This window comes from Staurois parvus, unplaced genomic scaffold (assembly GCF_062004578.1).
Source record: "Staurois parvus isolate SC_StPar_1 unplaced genomic scaffold, SC_StPar_1.0 ptg000818l, whole genome shotgun sequence".
Taxonomy (NCBI): Eukaryota; Metazoa; Chordata; class Amphibia; order Anura; family Ranidae; genus Staurois; species Staurois parvus.
Genome location: NW_028318614.1, coordinates 10,495,784 through 10,519,792, shown reverse-complemented (window position 1 = coordinate 10,519,792; position 24,009 = coordinate 10,495,784). Strand labels below are relative to the sequence as shown.

The 24,009-nt window shown below is 43.2% G+C and overlaps 1 protein-coding gene across 1 annotated transcript; it reads left to right on the top strand.

Annotated features, from left to right (window-relative positions):
• The first annotated feature begins 539 nt into the window (after positions 1-539).
• On the top strand, positions 540-21,677 carry LOC149444070 (interferon-induced transmembrane protein 1-like). The gene is made up of 2 exons (XM_089655053.1): positions 540-860; positions 18,930-21,677. Exons 1-2 carry the CDS (start codon positions 618-620, stop codon positions 19,161-19,163), a joined length of 477 nt encoding a protein of 158 aa, XP_089511179.1. The 5' UTR covers positions 540-617; the 3' UTR covers positions 19,164-21,677.
• The last annotated feature ends 2,332 nt before the right edge of the window (positions 21,678-24,009 follow it).

Below are 24,009 nucleotides of genomic sequence, written 5' to 3'. Positions count from 1 at the left end.
TATCTAAACCTAGCACCTATCTAAGAGGGTGTTACATGATGATCACAGCATTGTGAGTATATAGCTATCACAGTAATGCCATCCTGTATTCAGGGTTGAACAGAATGTCCACAGCCTATATCTTTTCATTAAGGCTAGGTTCACACTTGTGCGGTGCGGTATATCGCATGTGATTTGCATGGAAACCGCACCACATTCCTGTACAAATCACATGCGAATTCTGTGCGGTGCGATTTGAGCCATACATTATGTGTTCACATGAACAGGGTGCAACTGTGATGCGGTGCAGAATTCGCACCGAAAACGCTGCAAATTTTGCACCCCATCAGTGTAACCCATCCTAAGATTTTCACAATTCTAGTATTTCAGTTGATCTCATGCAGCAGGACATCTCTTTATTAGTTTACAGCATATTTTGTATTACTTTTCCATCTCCAGTTACATTTGTTTTGTCTTTCATTGGTAATATGCAAGAGAGAAATGCAACTTTCCCATCAGACTCCTCCTTTCCCTCCCACCAGCTAATATTACCATATCGTCTCCAGTGTTCCACAAACACATTTCTCAACAGAGCTCAGCAGAAAGTCTTCTATTCTGTCCTCTGCCACCCAGGAGTGATGGAGACCAGCAATTACACCGATGAGCTGCGCTCTCCACCCACATACAACAGCCGTGGTTATGAGCAGGTGAAAGGAGGAATAGAGTTTCAGAATATCCCAAGTCAGCAGATCCAATCCACTGTGGTGACAATAACCCCGGAGGTTCCCGCTGTCCGAGATCACATTATCTGGTCGCTCTTCAATGCCATGTATATAAACTTCTGCTGCCTTGGATTCATCGCCCTTATATTTTCTGTCAAGGTAAGATGGAGTTTTTGGGCTTCATGCCAGGAATATAAAAGTTGTTGTTCTGCTCATTTCATGTTGAAACAGATTTGGTTTGCCATTGAGCACCTTTGAGACTTAGCAATTCATCATTAATGTGGATGATCATTCCTACTTAATAATTGTTTTCAGTGGACAAATCATCTTTGATGTAAAATCTGTTCCACTGAACTTACACTCATCCATGTTAGTCACACAACAGTAACTAGTGTTAGGCTGGCTACAACTGGCTTGATGAGAACAATCATTTTTGCACATGACTCTGATAAATGTGATTTCCCAGGTTTCCATTAGGTGGAGACACTTATTGAACAAAGAGTTTCCAACTTTTTGAAACATTTTGTCTGATCACGCTTGATTCTTTACTCTTGGTTGGGAAGGGAACTGCATGTATTACATGTGCGCACTAAACTGCAAAAATCATGCTGGCCCCAGATGTCGAAGCAACTGGATCAAGGATAGGCAGATACCTCCCCACTCATTGGAGATATTTGACCCTCTGTAGCAAACCTTACACATGAGTAATGTATTTTCCTATATTCTATAAGGGTCCATTCACACTGGGCTTAAAAAAGGCTGTTTCTACAGGAGTTTTGCCTATAGAAGCAGCTCAATGTTGCCCTATGTTTCCATGCACATTAGGACGTTAAAAGGCATTATTTAAGTTCAGCGTTTAGAGGCAGAAAAAAAAACCCCTCTGGATTGCGTTTTTGAGAGAAGTTTTCTTGCAGAAAAAAAAAACGCTAAACACATGTACAAACAAAAACGCTCTATGTGCCAATTTTTTTTCTGCCTAGGAAATTGTCGTTTTCTGGAAGCCCAATGTGCATAGACCCTAAAGCTTTAACCGCCACCTGCCCGCCTAATAAGGAAATGACTGACAGGCGGTGGTTCTCTCGTTCTGGGAGGACGTCATAGCGGAAAGAGCCGATGACTTCGGCTCTGTCATGTGATCAGCTGTGTCCAATCACAGCTGATCGCATGTAAATACGGAAATGCCAGTTATTGGCATTTCTCTCCTTAAGAGTTGTCACGCTGACAGCTTGTGAGGAGAGGAGAGACGGTAATCAGCATTCCTCAGAGGAAACACCTCTGAGGAATGCCTCTGATCATCAGGCCACTGATGATCCGTGCCGTGATGATCAGTGTAGCCCCAACAGTGCCACCTGCCAGTGTCCATCAATGCCACCTGCCAGTGTCCATCAATGCCACCTGCCAGTGCCCATCAATGCCACCTGCCAGTGCCCATCTTTGCCACATATCAGTGCCTACCAGTGCACATCAATGCCACATCTCAGTGCCCATCTCAGCTGCCTTTCAGTGCCAACTATCAGTGCCAGTCAGTGTTACTTATCAATGCCAGTCAGTACTGCCTATGAGTGCTGCCAATCAGTGCCACCTATCAGTGCCAGTCAGTGCTGCCTGTCAGTGCTGCCTATTAGTGCCATATATGAGTACTGCCTTTCAGTGCCCATCAGTGATGTCTGTCAATGCCCACCAGTGATGCCTGTCAATACCCATCAGTGCCGCCTATCAGTGGATATAAGTGCAGCCTATCAGTGCCCATCACTGCAGCCTCATTAGCGCACATCAGTGAAGGAGAAAAAGTACTCATTTACAAACTTTTATAACAGGAACTAAGAAAAAAACTTTTTTTCAAAATTTTCAGTTTTTGGTTTGTTTAGCAAAAAATAAAAAAACCCAAAAGAAAGCTCTATATGTCATTTCATATGGGTACAGTGTTGCATGACTGCTCAGTTGTCATTCAAAGCGCGACAGCTCTGAAAGAAGAGATACACACAGCATGGGGACCTGGGCAGGAAAGGGGTGAAAGTGTCCGGTAGTCAAGTGGTTAAACATGCTTGTTTGGAGGATCCTTGCTCAATAGTTGCTCAATACACACTTTATTGGGAGCACTGAATGTAGCTTTGAAGAGAACCTGTCACCAGACGTCATTTTTTTAAAAATAGAACCTTGTAGCAGAAGAATATAATAAGCACATTCTTTCTTGCCACCATTTATTCAACTAATTCCAGTTGAAACCCCTAAAATTTCATCCAGACCTGCTATTTGAATGGAATCTCAGATGTGTTGTAAATAAACAGGATGCATTATAATGTGTACACATTTTCTCAAAAGAAAACCACATTTATTTCAGGTACTTATATAGCACCATCAATTTACGCAGCACTTTACATACATATATTGTACATTCACATCAGTCCCTAACACTCAAGTGGCATACAATCTAAGGTCCCTACCTCACATTCATACATACACATACTAGGGCCAATTAACCTACCTGCATATCTTTGGAGGGTGGGAGGAAACTGGAGCACCCACAGGAAACCCACACAGGGACAGGGAGAACATGCAAACTCCAGGCAGGTGGTGCTGTGGTTGAGATTTGAACCAACGACCCTAGTACTGCCAGGGGGAAGTGCTAACCACTTACCCACTGTGCATTTACAATTAGAATTTTGCTGGTTCAAAAGTTATTTTGCATCCTGCTCTTTTGAATATTCTTGTCACTACAGTCAAAACACCACATTAATTTGATCCTGCTAACCATTAGAAAATGTAATAAATGCTTTTAAAATGAAAATTTGCAAATTAAATCCTATTGATCCAAGTGTCAGTTCCTGTCTCTGCGGACCCCTGCCCCTCCCCCCTCCACCTGTTGCTACATAGACAGATAGCAATCTGCACAGCTACTTGTTAGCAAATGTTAGGATTTCAGGCAAGCTTTGTTATCTGTGCACTCCCTAGATAATGAAACATAAATGCTAGTTAGTGCAGAGTCAGTAGTGCCCAAAATGTGTGAGAGGCAGGACATGATTGTATTATATGTAGAGGATTAGATGGGCAGCCACATTTCATTCAGTGCTTGTCCTCCCCGGCTCGCTGGCTGAATCCAACCTAACCGTATATGGCCAGATTCTGAGATTTCTCCGCTAATATTAGCCTCTCTGCCCTGTCACCTGCTAAATGAGAGCCTCAAACATAAATAAATGATACCATGGGAATATTAGGGAGTGTCACTTGAGTGACAGCCTTGATCCACTAGCCTGCAGGGCACTTCTACCCCCTTCCTGCCCAGGCCAATTTCCAGCTTTCAGCGCTGTCACATTTTGAATGACAATTGCGTGGTCATGCAACACTGTACCCATATGACATTTTTAGCATTTTTTGGAGACAGATAGAGCTTTCTTTTGGTGGTATTTAATCACCTCTGGGTTTTTTATTTTTTCTTAAACAAACAAAAAACCACTGAAAATTTTGAAAAAAAAATGTTTTTTCTTAGTTTTTGTTATACAATTTTGTAAATAAGTGATTTTTCTCCTTCACTGATGTGCGCTAATGAGGCTGCAGTGATGGGCACTGATAGGCTGCACTGATGGACACTGATAGGTGGCACTGATGGGCACTGATGAGGAGGCACTGGTAGGTTGCACTGATGGGCATTGACAGGCATCACTGATGGGCACTGAAAGGCAGCACTGATAAATGACACTGATACATGACTCTGATATATGGCACTGTTAGGCGGCACTTACTGGCACTGTTAGGCGGCACTGACTGGCACTCATAGTCAACACCGACTGGCACTCATAGTCGGCACTGATGCGCACTGATAGGTGACACTGACTGGCACTGATAGGTGGCACTGATTGGCATTGATAGGTGGCACTGACTGGCACTGATGGGTGACATTGAAAGGCAGCTCAGATGGGCACTGATATGTGGCATTGATGTGCACTGGTATGCACTGATATGTGGCATTGATGTGGTACTGATGGGCACTGGCACGTGGCACTGATGGGCACTGGCACGTGGCACTGATGAGCACTGACAGGTGGCACTTCTGGGGCCACACTGATCATCAGGGCACACTGATCATCAGTGCCCTGATGATCAGTGCACATGTCCCCTCCGCGGAAAGCCGATTACCGTCTCTCCTCTCCTCTCGAGCTGTCAGCGAGGGACACAGCGCACCGGCGATCGCCGCGCTGCACGCTCCCTGAGCCGCGCATGCGCAGTGAGAATGGTAGGACGTCACATGACGTCCTATCAGAACGAGAGAACCACCTTGCACCTGTCATTGTACTATAGGGCGGGCGGAAGGTGGTTATGAGGGTGATGTTGCCTTCAAGATGGTGACCAGCAGCAATCTCAGGCCTGTTCAATATAATATCATCAATAATCACAGGGAGATTGAATGCACAAAACAAGGTAATATGACATATAATCCTACAGAAGATTGTTGCTGATATTAATATTATGGTGGCAGTGCCTCTTTAATCTTTAGGTTGACACCAATTTAAGGCTTTGCCCCTTTTACATACACATCTAGCGTCTGCTCCCAACTGTCATCCTTCTCACTGGGTGGATGTAAGGCCCCCACCATGTACTCCAGACTAAGTTGTCCCAAGATTGGCATGGCAGCTCAACGACTGACCATTTGCTGATCTCCCTCCAGTGAATGAACCTGGAAGCAACATGTATTATGCTCCTTCTTGCTTCAGGGCTGTCATTCCCTGGCAGCACTGGCCGGGTAAGCAACTAATGGAGCTTGATCTGTATATAACATGTTCTATATTGCCGTCCACACCAGAGTGAGAGCAAGTATTCTAGGGTTATTATTTACAGTAAATTCTAAACGGATGACCTGTAAGAGCTTTTAAAGGGTTGCCGATGAACATTATTGTAGCACCCACTAGTGGTAGGCTTTGCTATTTTTGTGAGCTAGAGACTTGTTAGAAGCCTGGGATGAGTAAGCCTGGGAGTGAGGGAGTGAGTTCACCTCAGGACAAGCAGGGAGGCTCTACAAGTCAGGGCTTCTGGAGCCCTCCCACCCTTCCAGAAACTTCTGGAACTTTCTGGAAGAGGGGTGGAGGAGGGGAGGAGGCTCAGATTAGCATGTTTAGGGGAACTTGACCAATCCCCAAGCAGAAGCCAGGCATGGTGGCTAAGGGCAACCCTAAAATGTCACAGAGCCTGTACAACAGGAGAGTCAGGTGGAAGATAGACTGAAGGAAGGTGCTGAAGAGTGGAGCCTGGGAGGGGGCCCCAGGGAGAGGAGCCTACCTACAGGCTGGTTGCTGGACAGCAGGCTCTCCACTGTGCCAAGTCTCCCAGGGCGGAAAATCCTGTCAGTAGGGAATGAGTCAGCCCAGTCTAAGGCCTGAAGGCAGCTACAACCCTTCAAGCTAACAGGACAGGACAGTGTGAGTACTTCTACAACCCTGGGCCAGATAAAGGGAGAGGGCAGTGAGGTGCAAGACCCAACTAGTTCTCATCCGGGACTATTTAATTAGCAGATCTTGGAATCCCTTGCCCAAGAATACCATCAATGCAGCTTGGTGAAGAGGAAGGATTCATCTGGGGTCTGAGGAGATACATCAGGGGGACTTCAGTGCTACAATGTACAGTTTGCTAAGAAGTTGACCTTGCGTTTTACAGTTCCTTGGACATCCCATATACCCCTAAACCCCATCCAAGTTATTAACCCCTTAAAGCGGTAGTAGACTACAGGAAAGAATAAAAAGTCCCCAGCAAGGTAATGCTATAATGTGCTAGTATGCATAGTAAACTTACCTTAAAACAATTCAGTGGCGTGCTGTCACCACTGCAGAGGCTTCCATCTTCACCTGATCTTCCATCCGGGTTCACAAGCTCCAGTCGTCTTGGCAGGCCGGGCCGCGATGATGTCACTCCCTCGCATGTGCACGGGAGTCCTGGGCCACGGCACACAGCTCTGAAGGAATGGCACAGATATGCCGTTCCTTCAGAGCGCATGCGCCAGCTTTAGAAAAGGGAGAATATCTCCTAAACAGTGCACGTTTAGGAGAATTTTAAAAAACGAGATTAATACCACTTTAATAAAACAACAAAAAACAGCTCAAGGACTATTTACTGACTCTGTGTGAAGATGTGGAAAATGTGTGTTACCTGGTCACGCAAAGCTTAGGGGGACCCAAACAAAACTCAGCGGCTCCTGCGGGGGTAGAGCTACATTATAACATACTGAAGTCTATTATTTATTTATTACAGGTACTTATATAGGGCCATCAATTTACATATGTATTATATATTCACAGTTCCTTCCCCCAAGGAGCTTACAATATAAGGTCCCTAACTTACATTCATACATATACATACCAGGGCCAAAATGCATTTGATAAACCATTGCGCTAATATCATGTGACATAAAACATTGTAGCTACCACCATTTTTTCTCCATGGTTCCTGCTTTCAGAAAATATATACAGTGAGCCTGGGTTCACACTTGTGTGGTGCGGCATATCGCATGTGATTCGAACAGGAACTGCACTGCATTCCTGTGCAAATCACATGCAAATTTTGTGAGGTGCTATTTGAGCCATACATTTTGTATGGCTCAAATCACACCGCATTTGCACAAAAAAGATGTAGGACCCTTTTTTTGGTCTGCACTAGAATCTGAACGCGTGGGTATTCATACACACCCGCAGCGGTTCGCATGAACAGCGTCACATTCTGATGTGGTGCGGAATTCGCACAGAAACTGCTGCAAATTCTGTTCCACACCAGTGTGAACCCAGGCTAAGTCCCCTACTTATGAACAAGTTCGGTTCTGGAAGCATGTTCATAAGTCCAAGTTGTATTTAAGTCCAAACAACAGGGAGTCCCCCTGTCAGAACACAAAGGCACAGCAGGGGAGATCGCAGCCAGTGGTGTGTTTAGGTTTTGTGCTGCCCCAGGCAACACAAAAACCAGCCCCCCCCCCCATGGAGAGATTCTGCCACCAACCAACACCCCCCTCCCCATGAAGAGAGCCTGACATTGACCAACAACACCCCAGCCCTCTCCCCACCCCCAGCTAAGAGAGCCTTCCACTACCACTGCCCTATACACTGACAACCCCTCCACCCCAGTGAGAGAGAAGGCACTCACCTTCACAGCTCTGGACATCCCCAGGAACAAGAGTCAGGCTCTGCACACTCCATCAAGCAGCCCACAGCCTCTCTCAGATCCCACTTGGTCCCCATGCTGTGTGTATCTTTTCTTTCGGGGGCCAGCGCTGCCCCCCTGAAAAATGCTGCTGCCCCCCCTGAAAACTGCCGCCCTAGACAAATGCCTTGTTTGCCTTGTGGTAAATACGCCCCTGATCACAGCAGCAACATTGCTTGTCTTGGTACAGCGATCTGTTAGTTTTTTTCATTCAGCCGGCTGGGTTGAACAAAAAAGAATGAGTGTGTGTACCCAGCTTTGGACATGCGAGCACATGCTCTCATCTTTGAAAGTTTGTAACTTGAATGTTCATATATAGGGAACTTTCTGTAATGTTTGGGGGTTTTAACTATTATTTAGGTCTAAAATGTGCATTTTAACATGTGAGCAAAAAAAAAAACAGCTTTGGCAATGAAAGGGTTAAACAAGCTTTTAGATGGGCTTTGGCAACAGACAAGTTGAAATTAAACAATGGAAAACAGTCTAAAGCTTTAAAAGGTTAGCTGACATTCATTTTTGTGTAAATACCAGAAAGATAAATTACCCACTTGATTCTTAGAACATTTTCTCCTAAAAGATTGTTCCCAGCGCTTCCCGCCTACCAAGGTCATTTTGGTGTAATCATGGTATGGCCATGGTATATTTAGCATTAGTCAAACGGGATGAGAGAAACTTCATTGCCTGGAGGGAAAGGAAGCGCAGTTCCAAAAGGGTAATCTTGTCAGTGGAGTTCCCCAAAATCCAAGAGCCAAATAGGTGATTTAGTATAATTGAATTAAACCTGGGATACAGGAACCTTATAACAAAGGCTAGACCCTTAGAAACACCTTTTTGCCCTCAGAGGCGTAAGTTGAAGCTTCTGGGTCCTGTTGCAAAATTTGACCAGGGCCTCCTCTCCCCACCAACTACCACCCACCGCTTCCACTGCGCGCCAACATACTCAAAGTCATTTTAGATCTTTATTTACATATTAAGAGGGTAAATCAAAAGATTTTAGAGAAGCTGTCCACATTTAGATATCTCTCTCAAGTATTTTGAATACTTGTAAGCCGACCCCAGTGTAGAATGTAAAATCGCTTGCAAGAATATATTACAACCTTTCCTATTCTCCTCTACTATTCTCTTTCCTGCTCTCTCGTATTTTTCCCCTCTCTCTCTTTCCGTATTGCTCTCTCATTCTTCTCTCTTGCTGTCTCTGTCTCTTAAATTCTCAAACTTTACTGCTATATCATGACAAGGGTAGAATATATGCCTTCCAACCTAAAACCTGGCCTGCTAGGACATACCCTCCACCAACCCATATATTCACAAATAACACAAACCAGGTTTTGGAGTCACATGGCCATAGCAGCTATTTATTAACCAATAAATTATTTCATAATAAATAACATAACATTCCTAAAATAGAAACAGAGGAAAAATGTGGTGGTCTTTTGAGGGCAACAAACCCAACTTATCTTTTGCTTTTCTTAAACTTAGGCCCCCAGCCACAACACTTCGGCTTGGAGATAACCCTACTTATCCGCAGTGACCACCATTTTACCTATTCCGAGTTAACCCCTTATTAACAGGAATGTACCGAGGTCCTCATACCACCGATGGGTCCCAAACCATTCTACATACAGAATTCTTTCCTCCTCCAAAGACCAACCACCGCCAAGGCTGCCTTGACAATTCAAGCCCAAAAACGAAGGGTGCGGGAGGGTGGGAAGCTTTTCCTTCTTCAAAAAATTCCAGACTTCTGCGGATCAGACTCTCCCCTACCTTCCTGTGACCCCTCCCAGCAAACAACCCTCCAATCAGGTAAGCTCAAAACTATCCCAACTTCCTACACTTTCCATACTAGGTTGTCCCACTATTCACCACGTCATGTCGTCCCTGAGCTTATATTTTAATTTTTTTTTCTCCGTGCCTACCTTTCTGTCTTTCCGTCTCTCTCTTTTTCTCTTTCCATTACTTTCTCTCTCCCCTTTTCTCTTTCCCTCTTTTTCATCTTCATTTTATCTCAATCCATTAGTTCAGTGTCCGTTCACACCAGAAACCGCATGTAATATGCACAGCGACATTCTGCAGTTCCTGTGCAATTCACATGCAGCTCTGCGCAGTACAATCTCAGCCCATTCTTTTTGGATGGACAGAAATTGCACCGCACCACAAGTATTGCATGCACTACTTTTTAAAATGCACTGTAACAAAAATACTATGTGATCTGGTGTGGGCAAACACACTGCGCTTGTGACCTGTGTTTGGGGTGTCACTAACGTCTAACTGACACCCACTGCAGATCGTAAATGGAGTGTGTTTTGCATGCAGTGTGAATTGCACAAGAACGTTCTTGTGCGATTCCTTTGCAGGCATGATGTGAACCAGCCCTGGTTTCTTTAGGTGTTCATCTCTCTTTTGTCTGTATGCAAAAAAAAATAAATAAAAGTTTGGCTTACTACACACTGAGCCTGGGTTCGACTTCCGCACCACATCACAATCGCATCCTGTTCATGCAAATTGCTGCGATTCTGTATGTTAACAACACCCTGAAATCAGTTTACAAAATGCAGCACGATGTGCAGAATCAGATCGCATGGGTGTGAATACCCATGCAATCCGATTCTAGTGCGGACTAAAAAAAAGTGTCCTGCACCTTTTTATTGCGGATGTGGTGCGATTTGAGCCATACAAAATGTATGGCTCAAATCACACCGCACAGAATTTGCATGTGATTTGCACATGAATGCAGTGCGGTTTCTGTGCGAATCACATGCAATATGTCGCACCGCATCAGTGTGAACCCAGGCTGAAGGACATCACACATGCTGAAATAATACAGGCAGTCCATGTCCTAACCATTCCTAGAGCACTTTGCAGGCAAAACTGTAGTATCCCTAATGTGAAATTGTCTGCCCTACACTGAGCTAATACAGGGAAACAGGCTCTCAGCCTCCAAACAGCTGCTACTTGTCCTGTTCTCTTTTCATCTTGTATCCAGTTCCAGATAAGAGATCACAGGGCATGTGAGGAGGCTGGGCAGAGGGAGATAATATCTTTAATAGAACAAGGCTTCTTGACATGATGACTAATGGGTTAATGTTAACTCTTTCAGCAAAGTAGAAGGAAAATATCACATTGTGATATACGTGAGGAATCTTGCCCTCCTGAGGATTTACCCAACTTCCTGACCAGGCCATCTTTTGCGATACCTTAACAATTGCGCGATCATGCAACACTGTACATAGATTGTAAACTCCAAGGAGCAGGGCCCTCGAACCCCTCGTGTATCGCACTGTATTGTTATTGTACTGTCTCACGCAGGGGCGGACTGACAACTCATGGGGCCCCCGGGCAATAGGGCATCATGGGGCCCCTGTGTCCTTGCCCAAACTCAAAAAAGCCTATGAAAAAGGTACCAGGGGCATCTCATAGGGCCCCCTACTGATCCAGGGCCCTCGGGCAGTGCCCGAGTTTCCAAATGGTCAGTCCGCCCCTGGTCTCATGTATTGTCCCCCATTGTAATGTACAGCGCTGAGCGAACTGTTGGCGCTATATAAATACTGTATGATAATAATAATAATGAAATTTATGTCATTTTTCCCCACAAATAGAGCTTTCTTTTGGTGGTATTTGATCGCCTGTGCGTTGTTGTTTTTTTTGTGCTATAAACAAAAAAATACCAATGATTTTGAAAAAAAAACAATATTTGACTTTTTGTTATAAAACACATCCAGTAAAAAATTTTAAAAATCAAATTTCATCATAAATTTAGCCCAAAATGTTTTCTGCTACATGTCTTTGCTAAAAAAAAATCACACTACATGTAAATTATTTGGTTTACATGAAAGTTATAGCATCTATAAATGGCTGGTATATATACTGGAATTTTTTTTTACATTTTTTAAATATTAGTAATGGCGGCGATCAGCGACTTATAGCGGGACTGCGGTGGGCATTCTGACACTGGGGGGAACAGACTAGCTACCACTGACATCCCAATGACACTAATACAGTGATCAATGCTAATAAAAAGCACTGACACTGTACTACTGACACTGGACTGGAAGGGGTTAACATCTGGGGCGATCAAAGGGTTAACTGTGTGCTGTTTTACTAGGGAAAGATACTGCTGTGTATTTCTCTGCTGTGCAGAAAAATACATAGCAGCATGTTACTGCTGGCAGGAGAGAGACCTATATCGTTTACACACAGGTCTCTTCCCTGTCAGTGATACTCGCTGATCGCCTAGTGCTGGAGTGTAATCTCCAACCGGGACCCGGTGATCGACATCTGTAGCCGCCAATGGCGCATAAGAACTGGAGTTGACAGACAGTCCCCAGGGCCCCCTGGAGCAGAGGCTAGGTCGCAACTGCAACTTCTGTGACCTTTGTTGTTACGCCAGTGGTGTGCAACTATTTTGTTCAGTTCATGCTGAGATAATTCATAGTAGATGGTCATGTCCCAAAACCTCTGGATTAGGGTTTATCCCTTAATAAACAGTATAAATTGTAACTTGAGCAAAGGCCCTATCAAAGCCCTATTAAATAAACCAATCCAGGATATCTAACATAACACTGCAAAAATAAACAGATTTACATTCAGTGCCACAAAACAAACCATAGCCCAACCATGTAAATCACCCGAGTTACCAAATGGTTAAAACATGACTAAATAGAACAATGATCAACAAAAATTCAGCAGCTATCTCAGTAGATATGCATGAGAAATTCCTAAAAATGTGATCTTCAATTTGGCTTATTATAAGAATGACCAGAGGGCAGGCTAGCCCTCAGGGCTAGGGGATTCCTCCTCTTATCCCCCAAAATGTGCCCCCTCCTACCTCCCCTTTCCCTGCACCCTGTAGCCTTTTTGGATTTTCCATAGTTTTTTTCCATCATTTTTCTGTAGTACTTACCCCCAAAGGAACCACTGTTTTCTCGGGTCTCCTGTTCCCAGTGCCCATGACTCTTCATGCAACACCATGCTCTCCAATACATCAGGGCTGAAGGGTGGACATTTATTGCAGAAACAATCTGAAAATGGAAACACTTCAACAAGTATGTGAAACAGTTGCAAAATAACATGATGGTATAAACAAGCAGACTAGTGAGTGACCCTTATCCCTATACTATGAGCGGCCCTGTTTAAAAGGAAATGCTAGGGCAATGGTCTTTGGCAAGCTCTCCTCTACTGACCAGTGTGTTGCGGCCAAAATCCAGCATTGCAGCTCTCAAAATTAGGTTAGTACAAACCTGGATATATGCTTGAATTGTGTCCCCAGTAGGCAATACTGTTTATTTAGGTAAGGCGTGTATCATGTACCTGGTGACGGAGGCCAATGGAGAGAGGGCTTCCCTTGCGGCTAAGTCCCGGACTCCCCTGAGAGTGGGACAGCGGGAGTCAGGCCCAAAGTTGCACAGGTCGCCTGTAGGAGTGTTGGTTGGAGGTCCACTCAGAAACACAGCTGGTGCACGGAGATAGGTCTGCAGACAGGAGGCGCCTGTGCGTGGTATGCAAGCCCTTCCAGGATTTAGATGTTTACTGGGTAGTCGGTTCAAGCCAAGGTCAGGTACCAGGTGGGAATCAGAGCAGACGTAGTCAGATGGGATAGCCGAGGTCATGTACAGGGGAGCAAGAGAGAGAGAGTATCCATAAGCCCGGCCGAGGTCAGATCAGGGGTAAAGCAGAGTAGACAGGTCCAAGAGCAAGCCGAGTCGGTAACAGGAAATCACGGGTCAAAGTCACAGGAAACAGGAACAGGGCAAGGGGAGCTAGAGATCATCCAGCAACTTAAGAAAGTGATGAGCCTCCTTATAAAGACCGTCTGGCACCAAACTGAGGCTGATGTGTCCTTCTGCAGCCATGCAGAGTACTGGCAGAAATGCCAGATCTTTCAGAACTTCTGCCGTGAACAGGACCCTGAGAGCGTGGTAGGGTATGGCCATTAGTCTCTCACCAACTCCCAGGGTGATGACCTGTCTCCTGCCACTTTCCATCTTGGGTGAGCCATGGTGAAAACGACGATCATATAAAAGATTTCCATGTATGCTGGCTGGTGTACTGCAGAGTATTGCTTCTAAAGTCTGGATATTCCCTACAATCATCGCTCCCAGAGCAACAGCGCTTATGCTGATTTATAATTTGATCAGCATTTAGCTCTGGTGAGCTTATTTATTTCATCTGGTGGTGGAGTTTGATCACGGCGTTATTATTTCCACAATATTTTTCAGAATCATATGGTGTTTGGACTTTATATATGGACACTTTTTTAATTATTTAGCACGATTAAGTTGATTGATTTTTTACACTGTTTGTGATTTAGCGCATTCCTATATTCATTTATATTATTCATACCTTTTTTTAGGGGTTTTAGGTTTGCTGCTTATTTTGGTATTTATTTGGTTTGGCACTTTTCTGATATAATTCACTATTATTATTATTATACAGGATTTATATTGCGCAAAAACAGTTTGCTCAGCGCTTTACAATATAAAGGGAGACAATACAGCAACGATAGAGTTCAATACAAGAGGGTTAGGAGGGCACTGCTCCTTGGAGTTTACAATCTGAGAGGGAGGGGCTGGTGGTACAAAAGGTAATAACTGTAGGGGATGAACTGATAGGAGAAATAGAAGATTCCATTATTAGCTGAAGGCAGGATAGGCTTCCCTGAAGAGATAGGTTTTCAGAGATCACCTAAAAGTGGGCAGAGTAGGCAATAGTCGGATAAATTGGGGTAGAGTTCCTGAGCATGGGAGGAGACAAGGAAGCTAGAGAGCAGGAGGTCGTGGGAGAAGCAGAGAGGACTATTTGGGTGATATTTGGAGATAGGATTGGTGATGTAATTTGGGGCGGAGTTATAAATGGCTTTATATGTTATTGTTAATGTTTTGAATTTTATTCGTTGGGCAATGGGAAGCCAGTGGAGGGATTGGCAGAGACAGATGGCAGATATGGAACAGTTGATAATGTGGATGAGTCTGGCAGCAGTATTCATGATAGACTGAAGAGGGGTTAACCTGCGATTAGGTAGGCCACTGAGGAGGGAATTACAATAGTCAAGGCGAGAGATAACAAGGGAATGAATAAGTTGCTTTGTGGTTTCAGTGGTTAAAAACGGGCATATCTTGGAGATGTTGCAGAGGTTAAGTCTACAAGATTTGGACAGTGATTGGATTTGGGGCTGAAAGGACAGTTGGCAGTAAAGGATTACACTAGTACCCTAGCATGAGAGGAGGGACTGATGGTTTTATTGATCTTGATGGAGAAGTCAGGGGAGGGGGCACGGGCTGGAGGGAATATTATGAGCTCCGTTTTAGAGAGATTTCGTTTGAGGAAGTGGAGTGACATCCATGCTGATATGTCACTTAGTGGAATAGTAATGCGTGAGGAGACGGAAGGGGTGAGGTGAAGAGTAGAAAGATAGATTTGTGTGTCATCAGCATACAGCTGGTACTTGAAGCCATGGGAGTTTATCAAGTGACCAAGGGAGGAGGTGTAGATGGAAAAGAGAAGGGGTCCAAGGACAGAACCTTGAGGGACCCCTACAGAAAGAGGAAGTGGAGAGGAGGAGACAGAGTTATAGGTAACACCGAAGGAGCGCTGCGATAGGTAGGAGGAGAACCAGGATAGGGCAGAGTCTCGGAAGCCAAGAGAGTGGAATTTTTTGAGGAGGAGGGGATGATCAACAGTATCAAAAGCTGCAGAGAGATCAAGTAGTAAGAGTATGGAGTAGTGGCCATTGGTTTTAGCAGTTAGTAAATCATTAGTGAGTTTTAGTAGGGCAGTTTCAGTGGAGCGGAGTGAGCGAAAGCCAGACTGTACAAGGTCAAGAAGGTTGTTGTCAGTGAGGTAGGAGCTCAGACGATTGTAGACTAAGCGTTCTAAGAGTTTAGAGGTAAACGGGAGCAGGGGGATGGGTTTTAAGTTGTTCAAGTTCGTGGGGTCCAGTGAGGGCTTTTTAAGTATGGAAGTGATCTGTGCATGCTTTAGAGGGGAGGGGAAGGTGCCAGTAGAGAGGGAGAGATTGAAGATGTGAGTGAGGGACCAAAGGATAGAAGAAGAAGGTGACCGTAGTAGTTGTGAGGGAACAGGATTCAGGGGGCAGGTGGTGAGATTGGCTTCTGAGAAGACTTTAGTGACCTCTTCAGTAGTAGCAAGGTCAAAACAAGAAAGTGTTGAGGTTTGTTTAGTATAAGGTATGCTAAGTGGGATAGATGTCTGTGCAGTGGAGATGCCCCTACAAATTGCATCACTCTTGTTTTTGAGTTACTGGGTGGAGGTGGAGATAGTAGAGAGTTAAAAGTAGAGAAGAGACGATGAGGACTGGATGACAAGGTATTAACAAGAGTAACAAAGTAGGCTTGTTTGGCAGCATGGAGGGAGGAATTGTATTTTAAGAAAGATTTATGTATGGTATGCAAGATCAGTGATGTCCACTCCACAATCAATAAGTGACACCAGCCTTCACAATGACATCCTTACAAACCAGGAGATGTCCGTTGCTCAGTCTCTCTGCATCCCTGACACTGTGGCAAATGGCGCAACAGCAGCCTACTGCATCATGTGTGTGTCCCACCACATCCTCCTGAGACTGCTTCTAGCCCTGGAACATTTCTTACTTTTTCTCTCTCTGGATTCCTTATAATACTGGGATCTGTAGTTCCAGGACGAACCTGTAGTACAGGCTCAGTCTCTCTCAGGACTTCATTCCCCACAAGTCATATCCCCTTACAGCAGGCTTTGTTATTTCCAGAATCCTCAGCAGCTCAGCTTCTGTTTTCCTCAGGTGATGGTTGGGGCTTTCCTCCAGTTCTCTCTGTGGATGCATACAGTCCTGCATACATATTGGCTCACCCAAAATGGCTGCCCCCAGTTTTGAAGACACTCCATAGCCAAGCATTGTTCACGATCTTCCCTAAATTGGTCACTGCACCTCAACTTTGCAGGCAATTCATTAAACCCTCCTTGTGTCACAGGTGGGACGCAAATCTTCCAAACAAGTGAAAATTGTTTGCAACCACTAGCAAACCTAGCTACACTTCTATATTCCTCTTCTGCTTTGTTCTTTCCTTTTACTTTTTGCAGGAAATACAGATACAAAAAATTATCTTACCAATGATACTCAAAGCTTTTTTTAAGGTTACCCCAAGTCCTACCGTGCTAAATTTGTAAAGAAGTATATAAGGCCAGCATATGTTATAGCTTTCATAAGTGAAACCCCACTGGATATCTCCCCCAAGGATTCAAGTACACGGGGCATTTGGAAAACTCTTCTGAATGATCTAAACTGACTGCTGGAAAACGTAGGTTAAAAAATGTCAGTTTACCTGCATTTGCATACCACATTTAGGCGTATTCATGTGCGTTTAGAAGCGTTTTTAAAAGATAACCTCAGGAGACTTTCCCAAATGCCCAGAATGCACTGAAAAAATAGGAAAACATTAACTATTTCACACATTTTGAGAGGAATAGAGAGAACAGAAGTAGAGACAACAGTATGTGTTGAGATTGCCTGTCTTTTCTGGTTGTATTCACTATGGATCCCATCATGAGCATAATGCGGCACGTTCTACCATTTTTTCCTTCATGCGAAACCCGGAACTGAGTGCGCTGGTGTACTAGATCCATTTGAATACATGGAAAACGCTTTCCATGCATTCTGATGAGGAAAAAAGGCTCTGGACAGCATCTGGAGATGGAACAGTTAAAAAACACTTCTAAATGCAAACGCTTATAAACCACGTTTACAAGCATTGGGCATTTGAAACGCCGGTAAAATCTACTCCTGAACGCAAGTTTGGTGTGTTCAAAAAATGATTGTAAACTCAACTGCCTGTAAATGACTGTAAATGACTATGTGTACATGGACACATAGGAAAACATTAAGGAGAGTTCAGGGGCTGCTGAAAAAAACACAGAAAAGCTCCTAAACATGAGTTTATCAGCTGCAGTGTACATGGAGCCTAAGAGAACCAAAAGACTGCTGGTTGCCTTCCTCCGTTATACCAGATGAGATCTTCAGTAGATGGCCGCTCAGTCCATTCTAGCAGAACCTGGGTCTCAGCATTCAGGCCTCAGGTCACCCACCTGAGGCCCAGAAGAGCAGATGCAGCAGCATTACCTGGGAGGGCAGCATGCCCCCTCCAGGCTGGAGCAATCCTATACAGGGAAGACCCAGAACTCAGTGTGCTCACTGAATATATACAGTATCCCAGGATGCCATCAGAGTCTGCATCTCTGGGATCGGCCAGGACTGTATTAATATTCATGGTGCCATCTGCATAGCTCCACACCTGTCACCTAGAAACTTCTCAAGCTCTCTGGATGCAGAGGAAGCTATCAGGCTGGCAGCAGTGTACCAGCTCCATTTCCTTAATGGGAAAACGCTTTGCATACATTTTTCATGATGAAAAAAGTTTCTGGACATCATCTGGAAATGGAAGAGTTAAAAAAAAATTCCAAACGCAAACGCTTATAAACGCGGTTAGCCGCGTTTACACGTGTTTACAAACGTTTTGCGTTTGAAACGCCGGTAAAATCTACTTCTGAATACAAGTTTGGTGCGTTCAAAAAAACGACTGTAAACTCAACTGCCTGTAAACGACTATAAACGACACAGTGTACATGGACACATAGGAAAACATTAGGGAGAGTTCAGCGGCTGCTGAAAAAATGCTGAACAGCTCCTGAACGTCAGTTTAGGAGCTGCAGTGTACATGAGCCCTTACTCCATTCTCTGTCATTAGAAAAAGGTCAAGAATTATTTTGATGCTTCCTTAATTATATGTGGATCTTTTATTGATATTGTTTTCTTGTATTGACTATGTCCAGTATACAGTATATATTTATCTACATTACTTACTTTGTATGTATTTGTCAAAACTTTATTACAACATATTGAACAATTCCCTGTAGACGGCAGTGCCTGTTGCCAGTGTTGCATTTTTATATTACTTCTCACTTTTGTGTGCATTTTCAAGGAAGATCCCTACTGCGGATTATTCTAATATGACATTAACTTGACTCCTGCTTTATTATAACTAGAACTTTTTTTTTGTCTTGTAGTCCCGGGACAGGAAGCTGCTGAAAGACAAGCATGGTGCAACCAGCTATAGTTCCACAGCCCGTTCTTTAAACATTGCCGCCACTGCGCTCTCTGTTGTGTTTACTATCATCATATTGGCCACCTTTATTGTGCAGATGAAAACCATAATGGAAGCGTTCCATAAAGATATGACGAATAAACAACAAAATGAATTTAATTTTGGACATGGATACGGAAACGGATATGGAAAGTGATAGCAGCTCCAGGGCTGTAATTCTTGAGTGTCTTTTGCCTTCTCATTCCTTTCAATTTTAACTCCTCTTTTTAAATCTCAGAATTTTGGACTAAAATGTTACTACACTGACTGCTAGGTTCCCAATTTGTAAAAAGGTGTAAAGGTAGTCCGGCCTTCACTTTATCAAGGAACAGGTGACAAATGTGATAACAATGAATAGGTTGTTCTCTCTTCTTGGCTCCTTAGGGTCCATTCACATGAGGTGGTCTGAACATGCAGTTGAACAAGCTTCAAAGCAGCTGTGAGAGTTTTCATTCATTTCTGTGACTGACTGGAGAAATCATTCAGGCACATTAGGGATTAATTGAACCACTTCACACCCGACCTATAGCAATTTGACAGCCAGGCAAGACTTTTGTCATTCCGGGTTCCTTGGGGCCGATATCTGACACCGGCCGTGTTCACCGGACACATCCGATGACTGATCAGTTTCCCGGCCCGCTGACTGTACCATGTGATCGCTGTGACCAATCACAGCAGATCACATAACAAATGTAAACAAGGAATGGCTTTGATCCGACAATTCATTGTTACAATTGTGTTGTTAGCTGTGATTGGTCACAGTGGTTACATGGTACAGACAGGGCCAATAACAGCCCATCCGTACCATGTGATTAGCTGTGGCCAATCACAGCAAATCACAACAAAACAAAATGAATGAATGAATAGATTTTATTCAGTAAAATGCTTACTTATTGCATTGAAATTCACTGCTGATTTACATTCTGTCTTTGTTGCTATTGGGGAGATTTAACCTCTCTTCCTGTCATGGGGACAACCTCTTTACCAGATAGGAAATGAAGAATTCTCTCTAATGGAGCCTTCAACTGTGGTAAAACCTGACAGGAGTTGTAATATTTCAACACTCAAAACTAAACAAATTAGCTATAGATACACTTTAAAGCAGAACAATACCCAAAACAACTTGATAAAACAAGATGATCTTTAGCAAGGAACATACATTCATCTTTAATAATTTTGCTCCCAAAATAAGTGCATGCTGTAAATTGTCTCTAGCAGTGCTCCTGTCTTTTCTTGCCAGAGGCCGCCATTTTGTTGAAGCCAGGAACAGTCATGCCATTATTAAATATGCTCCCCTTCTCCTTAGTCTCAAAAACTATTTGTCACTTTCTGCAGTTAAAACGTGTGCATTTCCAGTCTTGATTTTATGTCTTGGCTCAGCTAGAGGGGAAGGCTGAGCCAAGACATAAAGTTGCTTCCACCTCAGCAGCAGTAAATTTTTAGGCTGTCAACAGATTAGTCTCTAGTAACTCACTGATTATTACAGTGTTGAGAATAGAGAGCAACTTAACATGTGCAGAGCAGGGTGAGAGTATATTACTGGATTTTAAACAGTATAGCCACTTATTGCGTCTTATGTTTTACATAGCTATACCTGCAAAAGGGGCCAGCCTGAAGTCATCTAGCAAGACTTAATTTTCTGACTAAAGTTCCACTTTAAGATGTTTTAAAGAGTAACAATTGGTACAATTGTTCTGTTAAGGTTGAAAAATATAGATACCCACTCGCCTAAAAAAATGTTCTAATCAAGCTTTTTGTAAAAAGGTTTTTGCATTATTTTATCTTTCTTATTAACCAAAGTATAATGGCTGTTAGTCATCACTGTTTCAATACATAAAGAGCTCAATGTACCACGTTTTTCTATTTACTTAATTATGAAACTGTTTTTAATCCCCTTGTACCTTGATAGTGCTATTTGTTTCAGGCCCCGTTCACATGTTGCATAGCGATTTTCAAAGTGCAGTTATCAAGTACGTCTGCGTGTCACATAGGACCAGCCAACTTGAATGGTCTGTCCTATGTGTGTTTGTCACCTCAAGAGAAGCTTCTGCTCCTTTTCAGGCTACAAGCTTTTCACAATTTTTAAAGACACGATGTGCTGCAATTGCCATGTGATCCTGCTATGCGGCAATCACAACAGAATCTCATTGAATGGGGTGTCATTGAAGGAAATTGGTACCAAAACGTGTATCCTATATTTTCCTGCGGTTGCCATGTGATTTGGAAACGATTCTGCCCGCTATTCCAAATTGCAAAGTGAGAAGGGGGCATCACAGATGCATTATACTTTTATTTAGATTTTGTAGCTTGTCTAAGTTTAATTTTTGATACAAATGCTATTGTATTTTGCACACAATGTCCACTCTTGTAATATTGCTTATTCAGTAAGAAGGCTGCTGTGTATAGTAAATCATGACAATCAGAAATCTGTTTGTTCTGGTTGGTTGGTATGCCACTGCCCTTTTTTCTCTGTAATTCTAGCTTTGGTCTTTGATTCAATATGGAAAAAGTTGTTTTTTTTATATCCCATTGTAACAGTTGTGTGCAATTTGTTTTCTCTGGCAACACTTTATTTGTTAAAACTGCTTTCTTTTATGACTGTAATTTTGTAATATTTTCAAGACAAGCATGCTTAAAAAATAAAAATTGGGAGATTATCCCAAAATATAAACATTTTTTGCCAAGTACTGTTATGTGCCATATCAAACCAAAGAGGAACAGAAATGATCTTTGAACCATGAACAATATTTAGAAGATATGAATTAACAAAAAGTCAAAGTGGTTCTAAATCCTTAAAGTGGTTGTAAAGGCTCAAGGTTTTTTACCTTCATGCATTCTATGAATCACTTTAGGTTTTCTTTACCTTAATACACTCTATGAAGTAATGTGAAAAACCTTCTGTGCTTCAGCTCCCCCTCCTTTTCTTACCCGAGCCCGACCTGATCCAGCGATGTGCATAAGAGCAGCGGCTCAAGACACTGTCTCCCTCCTCATTGGGCAAATTGATAGCAGGAAGATGGCTCCTTTGTCTCCCGCTGCTTTCAATCAAATACTGTGACAAGGGAGCAGGGGGCAGGCCCGAGCCACCCACTCTGTGTCAATTGATGCAAACAGGGCAGCTTGGGAGTGAGCCCACATGGGTGCCCCCATGGAAACCGCCGAAAAGGAAGGGCTTGCAGCGCTGGCGGGAGACCCCAGAAGAGGAGGATTGGGGTTGCTCTGTGCTAAAGCATTGCACAGAGCAGGTAAGTATAACATTTATTTAAAAATGTTTAAAAAACTATCAATTAATATCACTTTAAATCAGGAAAAAGAATACTAATTGGTAGCAGATTTAGATATACTAACAAATTGAAGCCAAACTCTAGCTAACACTTTATAAGAAACTATAGCAACAGTTTTTTTTCCCTTTAGGAAAAAGGTTTTACATAAATAAAAGCTGATCATTATAAGCACATCTGTCTCAACACTACTGCTACATCTGCAGGACAGCTTGAAAAACAACAGACTTACTGCTTGGATCTCCAGGTCAAAAGGAAAGAAAGCTTAAAAAAGGGAACTAATGCAGCCACCACATGTAAGAACTGGTAAGCTGTAATATATTAGATGTTTTCTTTTGAGTTTAAATCCACATTAACTTGGGAGTGCCAAAATATGTGCTAGCAATTTATCATTAACAGCCAAAAACTGTGTGGAAAAAAACAAATAATGATATAGTTGTGAAACTATATAACAACTCATTATACAAAGTTTTTACAAACAATATATATATATATATATATATATATATATATATATATACACACACACAGTGGAGCAAAAAAGTATTTAGTCAGCCACCAATTGTGCAAGTTCTCCCACTTAAAAAGATGAGAGAGGCCTGCAATTGGCATCATAGGTAGACCTCAACTATGAGAGACAAAATGAGAAAAAAAATCCAGACAATCACATTGGCTGATTTGGAAAGAATTTATTTGCAAATTATGGTGGAAAATAAGTATTTGGTTACCTACAAACAAGCAAGATTTCTGGCTCTCACAGATCTGTACCTTCTTCTTTAAGAGGCTCCTCTGTCCTGCACTCATTACCTGTATCAATGGCAACTGTTTGAACTTGTTATCAGTATAAAAGACACATGTCCACAACCTCAAACAGTCACACTCCAAACTCCACTATTTTTTATTTTTTTTGATTGAAAAGATACTTTTATTACAGAAGTATAAAAAACAACATGATACTTGTAATCGGGGTACATCTCACCCTATACTGCGACGCAGCGCACCACATTGCAATATAGTTCCAAGCATACTATAAATACATTCAGAAATAAATACATTCGCTCAGCGGTATGATGCCTGACGTGATGTGCGTGGAGGATGGATCCCCCAGACCAACACGTCATGCTTAACGTCGCTTACCCCGAAACCATAGCATCCTAATACACAGTACATTTCCTAATATCACTAAGTCATGCAAAAAAAAAACAAAAGCCGAATATTACAATCTACAATAGGCATCGGGAGTGTGGGGGGGGGGGAAGGGGGAAAACACAGACCCGAAGCTTTATTGAAGCGACAAAGACACGCAAGGGGGAGTAGGGGGAAGGGGAGATCTTCAGACGTCCTCTTCCTCCTTAAAGTCCATCGAGGTATAGTCTCTGAGCAGACTGAGGATCAGTCTGCGGCAGTCCTCAATGGACATCCTCTCCCGCTGGTGGATGAGGCGCTTCCTGGCGCACCATAAAGCGTCCTTAAAACAACACAGCACCCGCCAGGCGCCGTCAATGTCCTCCAGAGAAAAAGTCCCACAGAATAGTCCATTCAACACCCCAAAGTTAGTGATGGCTGTCTGTGGTACAAAGTCCTTGAGTTCAGGTTCCAGGGCCCCCAACAGGGCCTGAGCAAAAGAGCACTCCCAGAAAACGTGGTGAGACGTTTCCTCATGGATGATGCAGAAGGGGCAGTGTCTGTATCTGCTCAGGTTCCTGGCATGCATAAATGTCC